Source organism: Garra rufa, chromosome 8, assembly GCF_049309525.1.
Source record: "Garra rufa chromosome 8, GarRuf1.0, whole genome shotgun sequence".
NCBI classification, from domain to species: domain Eukaryota; kingdom Metazoa; phylum Chordata; class Actinopteri; order Cypriniformes; family Cyprinidae; genus Garra; species Garra rufa.
Window position 1 is genome coordinate 46,043,317 of NC_133368.1, and position 14,528 is coordinate 46,057,844.

At 35.2% G+C, this 14,528-nt stretch overlaps 1 protein-coding gene across 1 annotated transcript in view; it reads left to right on the forward strand.

Moving 5' to 3' along the window:
* grb14 (growth factor receptor-bound protein 14) overlaps positions 1-14,528 on the forward strand; it is an 80,336-nt gene that overhangs the window by 2,162 nt on the left and 63,646 nt on the right. Inside the window, exon 2 of the mRNA XM_073845781.1 lies at positions 8,258-8,384. Within this exon, the coding sequence (XP_073701882.1) occupies positions 8,258-8,384 (127 nt within the window). The remainder of the gene's footprint in view (positions 1-8,257; positions 8,385-14,528) is intronic.

Below are 14,528 nucleotides of genomic sequence, written 5' to 3' on the forward strand. Positions count from 1 at the left end.
AGCAATAATCTACAACTACAGCAATAACCAACAGCAGCAGCAATTCAGCAGCAGCGACCTAGCAGATCTATTCCACCAAGACCAAATACATTGACATTGTCATATCCATTACCATGCTAATCTTTTCTGAGAGTTGTCATGACTTAAATGCAGAATTGGTGATTAGAAGAAACTTCTTTACAAAAACATTAAAAAAAATTTTACCGTGCAAAAACTTTTGACTGGTAGTGTACATAACAAAAAAAAAAAAAAAAAAAAAAAATATATATATATATATATATATATATATATATATATATAACACAAAACAAAACAAACATTTGTTCCAGTGTTTCTTATAGATTTCATCATGTTTCTTCCGTTGATAATAAGAATCAATATCTAATTAAATATGCACTAATTTGCATACATTTCCAGAACAGAAATACAAATACTGGTTAAAGGCAGGTTAAAAAATTGTTTCATTATGTCGACATATTAGAGTTAAAGAGATTTTGAACAAACGTCTCTTTAAAAACCTTTAGAATATAGATGGGTCAAAGATGTTAAGATGTCTATGTCAAAAGAAATTTACAAAAGTGATATTATGTCTATAGAAAGTACATTAAATGTAAGTAAAGTGTCTACTTTTAAATTTTCAAATAAGTTTTTGGAGAATAAAATGTCAAACTTTGGTTGAACTCTAATTCAGTGTAACAATATTTATGTAAAAATTCAAACAACATGCTTATTCTGACTTGTACATATTAAAATGTATAAAAGAATAAGGAAGCCTATTAAATTTGATTGTGTTTTAAATTAGTAAAAATTCTTACTGAGAATACTGACAAATGGGCAAAATCTAGGATAGTGGCAAATTTTAAAAATGTAGACTTACAACTAATTAGTATTTGGGGTGAAAGTAATTCGTCTTTTAATATCATAAATTGATTTTTGTTGTAAATAAGGTAACAAGGTTACACTGAATGGCATTTTAGTGGGTGTCTTCTGTAAATTAGGGAGAAATGTATGATATTTATTTTTTGCTTGGAAAAACAAAAACAAAAATACAATTAAAAAAACAGAAAACTTTATTATTATTATTTTTTTTTTTTTGGAAAAACAATTTAAAGCAGTATTACACTAATTGTCTTTATGCTTAAACCCTTTTTCGGCTTTGACCCAGATATAGATAGGAATAGAATAAGTTTGGTGCATTGATGATTTCGGGCTCAACAAAAATAGATCAAATAAACACTTGGCAAGTGCATTTTTTTATATTTTCTTCCCAGCAGGCTAAAACTGTGAAAAGCCAAATAGTACAAAATGTAAAAACTGTCCATTGCTTAAAAAAACAAAACAAAACATTTTTTTGCCTGTAGTGTCTTGCCTTAAATAACAAAAAGATGTTAACACTGGAATAGTTTAATCAAAAATGACTCTTCTATCATTCCAAACCTGATGACTTTTTTTTGCTCTTTTATGGAACACAAAAGAAGATATTGAAAAAAATATTTATGGATGTACTTGTTTAGATCTCTCTCACTGTAAAAAAAAAAAAAATAGTTGAGAAAAACAACAAAACAATAATTCTATAACAGTAACTGCATAATGTATTCATTCTGCAAACTCACAAAGCCTTAACATTTCCACAATATGAAATTCTTTGTTTAAACAACTGTGTTTGACTAGTTGAAATGACATTTGGGACAATTTTGTTGGTCTGACCAAAATTTTTTATGTTGTTCCAAGAAAATAGCTTTTTTATAGTATTTGAGGTTCAAAATGTTTCGTAAACTGGAAAAAATATGCAGTTGCATTTTTACAGTGCTGTTCTTTAAAAAATGTTTTCTTGTGTTCCGAAAGAAAGTTAGACATGTTTGGAATGACATGATGGTGAGTAATTGATGACTATTTTCATTTTTGAGTGTTTCAGTGTTCTACCTAGTTAAGTAAGTTGAAATGGGACATTTTTAAGGACACTGTCGGGTCAATTCATGATTTACCTAGGGCACACCTCATGAAACTGGGACTGTTTTAAGTAAACCTGAGCATCTGGTCACCCTGCCACACATAAATACTGTACACAGCTCATATACGCATAGTTTAAATACTCAAACTTTCTAAAGAAGATGGATTTTTCACATAGTTTTTACTTTCTTTCTCTCTTTATATTTCTGTGCGTCTCTGTTTTATTATATATAGGATATGTGTGGAAAAAGTCTCATAAAAATACAGTAAAAACAGTAATCTTTTGAAATATTATTACAATTTAAAAAAAAACTATTTGAATATATTTTAAAATGTAATTTATTTCTGTGATGCAAAGCAGAATTTTTCAGTATCATTACTGCAGTCTTCAGAGTCACATGATCCATCAGAAATCATTCTAATATGATTATTTATTACATTTTTAATTATTATCAATGTTGAAAACAGTGGTCCTGCCTTATGTTTTGGCGGAAAGCATAAAACATTTTCCTTCAGGATTCTCTAATGGATAAAAAGTTCAAAAGAACAGCATTTATTTGAAATAGAAACATTTTGTAATCATATAAATGTCTTTACTGTCACTTCTGATCAGTTTAATGCATCCTTGCTGAATAGTTTCTTTATAAAAAAATCTTACTAAAATATATAAATGTTTGATTCAAGGGAAAAAAAAGCAGCCTCTCTCTCTCTCTCTCTCTCTCTCTCTCTCTCTCTCTCTCTCTCTCTCTCTCTCTCTCTCTCTCTCTCTCTCTCTGTCTCTCTCTCTGTCTCTGTCTCTGTCTCTCTCTCTCTCTCTCTCTCGTCAGTCTTCTCAAGTATCCATTCCTCCTCTTAGTTGGGTGTGCCAGCTGAGATAGAGCAAAGCACACACAGACAGGCCAAATGAGTTTGCAGCCAAAATCAGAGATTTTGCATAATCGAAAGTCTATTTTAAAACGATAAAACTCTAATTGAAAGTAACTGCAGCACAATTATGTTTGTATTTAATTCAGCATATATGAAAGCCAGTGCCACAATTACGTACTGAATTACTGAAGACGAGATGCTTGGGCTTTAAGATGAAAATAATCCAGCGTTTCTTAATGCTCCTATAAGCAAACTAAAAGCAAATAATGACGTGAAACATGACCAGTGCATGTTCTGGGCGTTTTTCGTCAGATTTACCCATCAACAGAAGTCTCTAAACGGATTATAAATAAGCACATGATCGCAGAGCATCAGACTGCCGCTCCTCGCTTTACACCGGCCCTCCGGGGATCGTTCAGGTACTGCAAATGAAGTCATCTCTGGCTGAAGACCGGCTGTTGCCTGGGAGACGGAACTTCAGTCATCCGGTCTGTCATCATATGACATCAACCGCTGCCTCGCACAGCTGCTGTCTGCTGCGCTGAGAATGCAGAACGTCTGGTTTATGAATGTCATTCGCGTCTCACATGCATGATAAGCGCTATTTTGATGGAGTTGGTCGTCCCTGAGGAGGCAAATTCGAGTTTCAGAGATGTACAGTACTTTATCATTTCAACCAGGGTTATTATCATTAACTAAAAGCATAAAAAACATTTAATTACTTGAAATAAATATGAACTGAAATAAGGTCAAAAGTTTACATCCCCAGAACCAAAATAAGAGGGATCATACAAATGCATGTTACTGTTTGTTTAGTACTGACCTGAATAAGATATTTCACAGAAAAGATGTTTACATACAGTCCACAAGAGAAAATAATAGTTGAATTTATAAAAATGACCCTGTTCAAAAGTTTACACACACTTGATTCTTAATACTGTGCTCTTACCTGAATGAGTGTTGTTCATGAGTCCCTTGTTTGTCCTGAACAGTTAAACTGTCTGCTGTTCTTCAGAAAAATACTTCAGGTCCCACAAATTCTTCGGGTTTCTAGCATTTTTGTGTATTTGAACCAAGTGTGCCCTACGAGTCCTGAAAAGTGAAGCCAAAACATTTCGATCGCCCCCCCGGTGGCCGGCTGCAGTATAGGTCATAAACCCCGCCCTCTCCATGTAATCTAATGGGACGTGAGCCAAACTAAATAATCGAATTACACTTCAAAAAAATTTTTTCCAAAGATGGATTCCATCGTGTGAGGTAGTTCTTATAATGCTGATTCATGTTCAGGTGTTCGTTTTTCTAATAAGTTCGCCTTTATGTGGTGATTTAATGCTATAAAAACGGAGTGTGGTGTCATGATTGTGATCGTGCGATTGGGTCTGCGGGAGTTTGGGCGGGATTTTGATACTGCGGCTCCGCCTCACGACACTACTGCGCAGAATCTGGCTCCAAATAACGTAATTTCCCCCAAGATGGCAGCGGCCATATTAAGATGTATTGGCTTCACTTTTCTATAGTGGAATGAAGCGGAGACGCGTCGTCCATCTTTTTTTACAGTCTATGATTTGAACTATTTTTCCAACAATGACTCTATGATTTTGAGATCCATCTTTTTATACTGAGGACAACTGAGGATCTTAAATGCAACAAGGTTTTTACGCCTCCTCTGTAGCCTCTGAAGGCCAGTACTATATGAAAAAAAAATTATTTAGGTAAAATAAGAAAAGTGTCTCCATTCTGTTCAAAAGTTTTACCCTCAGATATTAGTGCATCGCTTTTCCTTGTAGAGCATCAGTGAGCGTTTGAACCTTCTGTAATAGTTGCATATGAGTCCCCCAGTTGTCCTTAGTGTGAAACGATGCATATCAGAATCATACAATCATTGTTGGAAAGGGTTCAAATACACAAAAATGCTGAAAAACCAAAGAATTTGTGGGACCTGAAGGATCTTTCTGAAGAACAGCAGGCCGTTTAACTGTTCAGGACAAACTGGACTCATGAACAACTATCACTAAACAAAAAAACACAGCTGTGGATCATTCAGGTAACAACACAGTATTAAGAATTAAGGGAATGTAAACTTTTCAACAGGTTCATTTTTATAAATTCATAATTAATTTCTTTATATGTAAACATCTTTTCTGTGAAATATCTTATTCAGGTCAGTACTAAATCAACAATGACATGCATTTTGTATGATCCCTCTTATTTTGGTAAAATAATTAACATTTTTCAGATTCTGAAAGGGGGATGTAAACTTTTTACCTCAACTGTACAATATAATAACACAATTATTTTATTTCAGATAGTAGCTAGAACACCAGTTCTCAGTGTTTCCCCTAGGTTTCCAGTGTTGGGGGGGGGGGGGGGGGTTGGGTGCCGGTAGCCAACGTTACTTTTTTTTTCCCGGTACTTTACCCTACTTTGTGAAATAACGAAAACATTATTATAGACTTATTCAGTGGAAAAATAAGTTCAAAACTCTCTATTTTAACATTTTGAACAATAGGGCTCTACCAACTTTTGCTTTTTTTTTTTTTTTTATTCTTGTGTGTATTATTTTTTCTCATAATCAAATTAAAAGTATAAACATTTATTTATTTTTAATCAAATGAAAAATAAACCCTTTTAATTTTTGGCAAACAAACAGAGGTTTACTGTTAAAATCAATAAATAATAATAATTTAACATTTAAATAATAATTGTAGTATTTTTTCTACAATTAAGTGGTTAATCTTGTTATATTTATTTTTATCATATATATTGTTTCATGTCAATTATTTAAATAGGAATATATAAACAACTACATTATACTGTACAAAAGTAATACAAGACTAATGTTCTGTTACATGTTACTTTTATTTTGACAGGTTGCCTTGAAGTTTCTGTGTGTGTACAGCATGTTATGATGCTAGTTTTCTCAAATGAAACGGTAAAAGTGACACTCACAGCAGCTTTGGATATTGAGTTTATCTGTTCATGCGAGATGCAAATGCCCAAAATTAGCGGGAGCGTCACGTGTGCTTCAGTATATGCGTGTAGTAAAAGCGCGTCTCCACCATTCATACATACAGAGGCAAACGGAGCATGCAGGATTCATATTGAAACGGTCTTTTTGCATTTCAGTTTTCACAGACACTAGTCCATATCGCGATTTGAATTAAGTAACAGACCAACTTTTGATTTATTAATCCAAAAATCGACGAATTTACGTGGCATTTCGCGCTATAGTAGATTCGGTTTTTATGAATGGAGTCCGCGATCCCGTCTGTGTTTTCGTAGATGAGACATTGTAAACACGCGATCATGTAAAGACAGAAATGACATGCCTTCGTGTAAATAAGATAAATAACACAAGGCAATTTAGTTTGTTTAATAAAAGAACAATGTATAGCCCTGTTCTATAGGAAAGATAACCTTAATGACTTCTATTGTGATCTGACGCTATATTAAAAATAAAATGAACTTGACATTCAAGGGGGGCGGGGGGTGCCGTTGGGGGGGCGGGGCGCCCCCCTAAGATAATGGTAGGGGAAACACTGAGTTCTCATTTTCTAATTTCCCAGTTGAAGCAGGGTTATGATACTTAACTAAAACAAAAATTAAAACCATAAAAATTGTTAACTGAAATAAATGTTAACTGACATAAAATTAAAAATTATAAATTTTCATATCTGCTAGTTGTGAAGTCAGTATTCTAATGTAGTTTAACTTGATGTACTAAAATAACTAATACTAAAACTGAAATAAAAATTAAAACAAACTGTATGCGTAAAATCACAGAAATACTAAAACTAACTAAAATTTTAAATAAAGATGGGGAAAAAATACATAAAAACGTTATTTAAATTAGGGCTGGACCAGAATATTCGATTATTCAAATATTCGTTCCGTGGGTTGGCATTGATTTTAAATTTTGAGATTCGAATATTCTTTTTTTTCATACACCTGGCATCCCCCGCGAAACGGTTCTCATTCACGCTTGAATATGAATGAAGAAAATCAGACTGCTGCGCCACTAACACAGAGACAGCAAAAAGAAAAAAGAGATAATATTTGAGAGACACTACTAAAGTACAGTCGGGTCCACTTGCATGGTGGAAGCAAAACTGTGACTGTTGCAATGACAACCACGCCACAGCAAGTGCCTTCAACTCAGCTGGAAGTTCCGCGTTCAAATGCACGCAATAGGCTAAAGCTGACCGCAAAGCTCCAGCAAAAATAATTACCATGAATGAGCTGGGGGGGAAAAGTAAGAAGATATTCAAATTATTTATTAATAAACTAGTAGTTGTCGCAAAGATGAAGTTGACGATCCTGACTCGCCATCTGCTCATTGGACACGCCTTTAATACCTAAATGCATCTTTATGGATTAGACCTATAGCTAATGAAAGAGTTTTGTTTTCGATTTGAATTATTTAAATTATTTCTTTACAGTTACGGATGATATATTACTCTTACCTTTATGAGCAAAAATGAAGTTTCACATAGCAAAGGCGCCTCCATGTCCTGCAAAGCGCTTCACTCTCCGCGCAAACGATTAGATATGCGCCTAATAGCACACATGTATCTAGGTTAAACGATTAAACTAATATTGTGATATGCTTTAAGTTTTTTATATCTATGGATTTTAATTGAAATCGTGATGACTTGAGAGGGCTAAACCGTCTGCCGCTGGCCGCTTGGTCGTTACTTTAAAAAACAAAAAACTTGAATTTAACAAATAAAAAGTATTCCAAATAGATTTCTAATTTTACTTTATAAACTAAATAAACGAAAATAAATGTAATCACTTTGATATTAAAAACCGCAGCTGTGTAATGGGGAAGAGAAAGAGAAAAAAAGCTCCAGTTGGACTCGGGCCAGTAATTCTGATGAGCTGTCGGGCAAGGTCCGGACGAGGTTTTAGGAATTTTTGTAATGAATATTTGTTTAATAGCCTATTTAACATTTTAGGCTACTTTCTTATTTAAATGTATTGTTTATTTGACTGTGCTGCTAATTTCTGATTTGGGAGTGATTTATTTGTTAAAAAATGTTAGGCTACCTTATTAAAAGTATTGCTCTTGGATGAACTGTTCTCGACATAATAAAAATGCAAACAGAAAGACATACAGAGATTCCTGCCTTTATTAGAGAGAAGAATATGTTCAACCCCCTGCCTCTGAAGCTTCGAATATTCGGTGTTGATTACTACCGAAGCTTCGAAGCTCAAAAAATGGTATTCGGACCAGCCCTAATTTAAATAAAAAATATTGATTTATTTTTTCTTACCAGTAAAAGACTCTTAAAAAGTACATTCACTGGTGACACATTTCCGGCTCAAGACGATTGACTCGAACTTTTCTGAACCATCCTCCAGTCCTTTAAACTGTCTGAACAGTGCATATTCCATCATTTTTATTTATGTTTCTTATCATTGATTTCTCTCTCCTTAGGAAGAGTAGAGAGGTGGATGACACACAGATGGGACCCGTCCAGAATCCCTTCCCAGAGTTGCTGCCATCTGCTGTCTCTCTAGTATCTGAGTGTCTGTTACCCTGGACCAAAAACAGTGCGACTCAGGTAAGACACACTTGATTTTCACAAGCCTCTGCAGTTCAGAAGAGCTGCTTCACTGTCTGTGGCCTACATAGGGAACATTACTGTATGTGAGTGGCTTCTCTTTGGACATCTAATGGAATGCTGCTTTAAAATGTGGCCAAAGGATGTTTTCTTAAGAGGTTGCAACAGGTTTGTGTCTATATAGGCATCTCGCTTGGTTTTGGAACAAAGCCATAGTGTATTAAATGAAAGCAAAGTATGCATTTGCATTGACTGATTGGTTGGTTGACTGATGGATTGTCCCTGGTCTTGGTGAAAAAGTCCAGAAGCCAAAAGAAGCTTTCATCACTTTCTCATTTTGTTGTTCCATCGTCTTAGTTTTGTTCTCAGTGAGTAACTACAGTAGAAGTGCTTAGATGCAGGCAATATTTCAGTGTAAATCCACTTCTAGTAAGAGTACATCTAAAATACAGCATATAAACAGATGCAGACTGATAAACAGGCAGAATGTGTAAACCTCGCCAGAGTGCTAATGACGTATGCTGGAACACAGAGATGTTGAACCAGTTTAGCTGGAATGGAAATGAACTGGGATGGGGAATAAAATCACTGTGTCAGCTTTCTGAATCTATCCATTTTTGGATGTTGGTTCTAATCCAGTATAACAACAAGGGAAAAGCATGGCAAAGGGCAACATAGACATTTTTAACAACACTTATAATTAGAGAAGGAATGTACTTGAAGTACATTGACAGACTTTGATTAGTCGGCTTGACAAAAATGTGCTTGTAAATTTAAAATAGTAAGAAGTGCCTGTAAAATAATAATTGTGCCTGTAAGTTTAAAATAGGACAGATGGATTGATGGATAGACGAATGACAAATGGACAGATGGATGGATGAATAGATTGATGGATGAATGAATGAATGAATGAATGGATGGATGGATGGATGGATGGATGGATAATGCACGGATGAATGGATGGATGGATTGTTGGATAGACGAATGACAAATGGACAGATGGATGGATGAATAGATTGATGGATGAATGAATAAATGAATGAATGAATGAATGAATGGATGGATGGATGGATGGATGGATGGATGGATGAATGGACAATGCACGGATGAATGGATGGATGGATTGTTGGATAGACAAATGGATGGATGGGTGGACGGATGGATGGACATATGAATAAATGGGTGGATGGATGAATGAACGAATGGACAATGCACGAATGGATGGATGGATGGATGGATGGATGGATGGATGAATGGACAATACACGGATGAATGGATGGATGGATTGTTGGATAGACGAATGGATGGATGGGTGGACGGATGGATGGACAGATGAATAAATGGGTGGATGGATGAATGAACGAATGGACAATGCACGAATGGATGGATGGATGGATGAATGGATGGACAATTGATAGATGGATGGATGGATGAATGGACAGATGGATAGATAGACTGAACAAACGGATGGATGTTGGATGAATGAATGGACAAATGGATGGATTGATGTATGGATGGATGAACAAATGGACAGTAGACAAATGGATGGATCGATAAATTGACAGATGGATGAGTGGATAAATGGATAGACGAATGGACAATGGATGGATGACTGGAAAGATGGATAGATAGATAGACTGAACAAACAGATGGGTGTTGGATGAATGAATGGACAAATTGATGGATTGATGGATGGATGAACAAATGGACAGTAGACAATTGGATGGATCGATAAATTGACAGATGGATGGGTGGATAAATGGATAGACGAATGGACAATGGATGGATGGATGGATGAATGAACAAATGGACAAATGGATGAATGAATGGATGGATGAATAGATGGATGGATGAATGGATTTTGGAGATATTTGGACAGATGGACAGACAAATAAATGGATGAATGGACGGACGGGCGGATGAATAAATGAATTAATTAATTGACAGATGAATAGATAAATAGACGGATGGATAGATGGATGGATGGAAGGATGGATTGGACAAATGGATGGATGAATGGACAGATGGATTGAACAAATGGATGAATGGACAGATGGATGGATGGATGAATGGACAAATGACGAATAGATGAATGGATGGTTGGATGGATAAATGGATGGATGTATAAATGGATTGATGGATGAATAGACAGATGGATGGATGGACGAATGGATGGATGGATGGATAGATGGACAGATAGACGATGGATGGATGCATAGATGGATAGATGGATGAATAGATGGATGGAAGAATAGAAGGATTGATGGATGGATGAACAGACGGATGGATGGATGAATGAACGAATGGACAGTGGGCAAATGGATGGATCAGTTGGCTAAAATGCTATGTTGAGTTTGGTTGATGTAGCTTTAAAACTTTACAATCATAATATTTCAATAAAAGTTTTTGGATTTCTGATCAATTAGAAAATATACAGAGCCAGATTTGTGCCAATTTGGTTGATGTAGCTTAAAAGTTCTTAAAAATGAGTTACGTATTGACTTTTAATTAAGGTATTTTTGGTTTTACTGGTGACATGATGAGTATTTTCATCTTCTTGCTATTTTTTTGTCTTCTGTTCTATGAATACTATGAATTTGGAAAAACTACTCTCTTCACATTCTGTTTTCCACCTACTATGTAGCAGGGAAGTATTTGGATGCAGCCTTTGAGTTAGTGAGTTTCCATGAATTAAACCGTCCATTTCAGTAAATCAGTTCTAAGAACTCAGTTATTTAAAATAATCATTGAAAATCTTTATGGAAATTTCACGTTTTATTTTCAAAGTGCATCAGATTGTAAAAGTACTATTTAAATAACGTTCTTTGTGTTTATTTAGTAATTAACAGTGTGTTTTACAAAAAAAAAAAAAAAAAAAAACACTAGAATATTTTTTTTTTTATCTTGCATTAAACATTTTTAATCTTAACCTGTTTGGTTGCAATCATAGTTACTAATATCAGAAAAAATATGTAAATATTAAATCATCTCTAATACTTCATAAGTTGTTATAATATCTTCTTTCTTTCTACTTTTGTACTAACAGTAAAGAGCTCATAGTTTTTTGTATGAGATTATTTTGGTGCATTATGTGTAATGACAGCTGAGAGCCATATATGAGATGCATCCTCACAGCGAGTTTGCTCCAGAACTTATACGGCCAATGCAATCTGCTTACATGGCTGATTTAGGAAAAGCAAGACCCCTGTGGATCTTATTATATGACAAATATATGTTATGAACGGCCATCCGGAACAGCTTTGACCTGCAGCAAAATCTGCAAATTACAGCATATTGAAATGTGCCGTCATAATGTGGCTTTGCAGTTTGCCATTATGGGGGCCTTCATTATATTTGAGGCTGGCAGTAATGATCCCTCTCGTATTATATCTGAGGCTAGCAATTACGGCCACAGTATATGAGCGAAACGGAGGCAAACCAGAGGGGGGATGGGGTGGGAGTGTTACGAAAACTTTTTGCTGTGCTAGTTTCTGTAGTTTGCAGAGGATAGACGATGACCCAAGCTGTGTCTGCCATAAAAGATGGTCCAGGGCTGGGCGGTGACACTAATTGCCATTAGATTTTACGTGTGTGCATGTCAGAAAAGCTTACTCACGTCGCAGGCTGAAATTACAGGCCATCGATCGCAGAGCGGGCCAATATGTGGCGACTTTAGTTTGCCTGTGCTCAAATTTGCAAGTATAGAAACAAACGGTTCAGTTTATTCAATATGATATAGTTTAAGTCAAACATTTACATACATCTTGCAGAATCTGCAAAATGTTAATAATTTTACCAAATAAAAAACATCATAGTAAAAGCATGTTATTATTTATTTAGTACAGACATGAATAAGATATTTCACATAAAAGATGTTTACATAGTCCACAAGAGAAAATAATAGTTTAATTTATAAAAATGACCCGTTCAAAACTTTACAAACGCTTAATTCGCTTAGTTGTTCATGAGTCCCTTGTTTGTCCTGAAAAGTTAAACTGCCTGCTGTTCTTCAGAAAAATCCTCCTGGTCCCACAAATTATTTCATTTTTCAGCATTTTTGTGTTTTTGAACCCTTTCCAGCAATTACTGTATGATTTTGAGATCCATCTTTACTCACTGAGGACAACTGAGCGACTCATATGCAACTATTACAGAAGGGTTAAACGAACTGAAATTAGTTCCCAGCTGGGTAACTTCCAATGTGACCGGTGTGATATTACTGCGCCTGCTTCAGCCATGTTACGGCAGCAAACTTCCTTGTCTGTTACGTCGGAATGGGAGTGTAGTTCCTAATCTTATCGTCCTAGAAAATCACAGCTTTGCATTTTCCGCTGGTCTTAGTACACAATATAACTACAGAAGAGTCAAGTTTTAAATAGGACAAATACCGAAACGCGTTGGTCATTTCTGAACGCGATGCTACTGGTCTAATAGGATTCAATGATCTATGCTAAGCTATGCTAAAAGTGATATCGCCAGAACAGGAGAACGGCTGAATGGATTTCAAAACTCGGGGGGAGTTGGAGAATTAGCCTATTTCCAAAAAAAGTGGAGTGTTCCTTTAAGAGCTGGGGGGTGAAAACTTTTTGAATTCAAAGATCAGGGTAAATGTAACTTATTTTGTCTTCTGAGAAACATGTCAATATCTTCTGTAACTTCTGAAGGGCAGTACTAAATGAACAACAACAACAAAAATAAAAAAGAAGATATTTAGGTAAAAAATTCTTTAAAAAAAATTCTTTAAAAAATGTACACATTTTCATTCTTTTCGAAGGTTTTCACCCCCCCCCCCCCCCCCCATTCATAGTGTTTGCTTCTGAAGCAGTGAGCATTTATTCTGTAATAGAGTACCTCAGTTGTCCTCAGTGTAAAAAGATGTATCTCAAAATCATACCGTCATTGTTGGAAAGGGTTCAAATAGACAAAAATGCTGAAAAACCAAAGAATTTGTGGCACCTAAAGGATTTTTCTGAAGAACAGCAGGCAGTTTATCAGTTCAGGACAAATAAGGGACTCATAAACAACTATCACTGAACAAAAAAAAAAAACAGCTGTGGATCATTCAGGTAAAAACAAAGTATTAAGAATTAGGTGTATGTAAACTTTTCAACATGCATTTCATATAATCCCTCTTACTTTGGTAAAATATTTACCATTTTGCAAATTCTGCAAGGTGTATGTAAAATTTATTGCATATATAGCAGATTATCAGAATGTGTTTTGCTCCCTAAAACACCAGCTAAAGAGCCTGGTTGTGCTGAACTTCTCTTTTTGGGGGTGAAGTGTCCTCTCAAGACACAATCTAGGTCTTGTTACCTGATTCTTTCTTAAACATGCCCCAGGCTGCACTTCACCGCATTAGCTGCCGATTGCAATTCTCCAATGCCTGGCCTGTCATTGTTTGGGTACGCTGATGGGATTATGGGGGATTTGGTTTTGTTTTGAGTGATTTAGGGGAGCAGGGAATACTTAAGCTTCAGCTGTGACAGCAAAACGCCTCTTCGGTGACCTCCCGAGCTCTTGTTGGTGTAATTGACCCTTCGCTAAGGCCGCCTTCAAAATGTTAGTGCCCTATCGTCCCTTTTATCACTTATGTTGATTAATCTAAGTTTTATAATTAATATGTTATATTTAACTCTTTAATAAATGTATCATCATGTTTGATACACCTATTTCTCAGCCCTGTAAATTATCCAAACAGGAAAAAAATGTTAAAACTGTGTAATTCAACTCTTTCTTTAAGGAGAAACACCTGTCAAGTTTGAGATTTTGGGCTTTTTGGTGTTTTATAAAGTGTTTTCCATGCTAGTAAAAAGAAAACACCCAAAAGACACCATTAAGTGTTTCTTTTATAGCACTTTATCTATTTGTGTCAATAGATTTCAATTACAATACATATTTTTAAAGGCCGTTTTCTCAAAATGAGTTTTTTTCTCCTACACTGAACCATAAATCTCCACTTCAGTAGCACTTATACACACACCAAACTTTACATTTTTATTCCTGTCTATTCTGAAGGTTTTTACTGAGGGATTTGTTCATATATAATTTGATTGGTTTTATACAAAATTTAATCCAGCTAAAATCTTTAAAAAATACATTGTTTTCTGTCTGTTCTAAGTTTTATTTGAATTATGGAGTGAC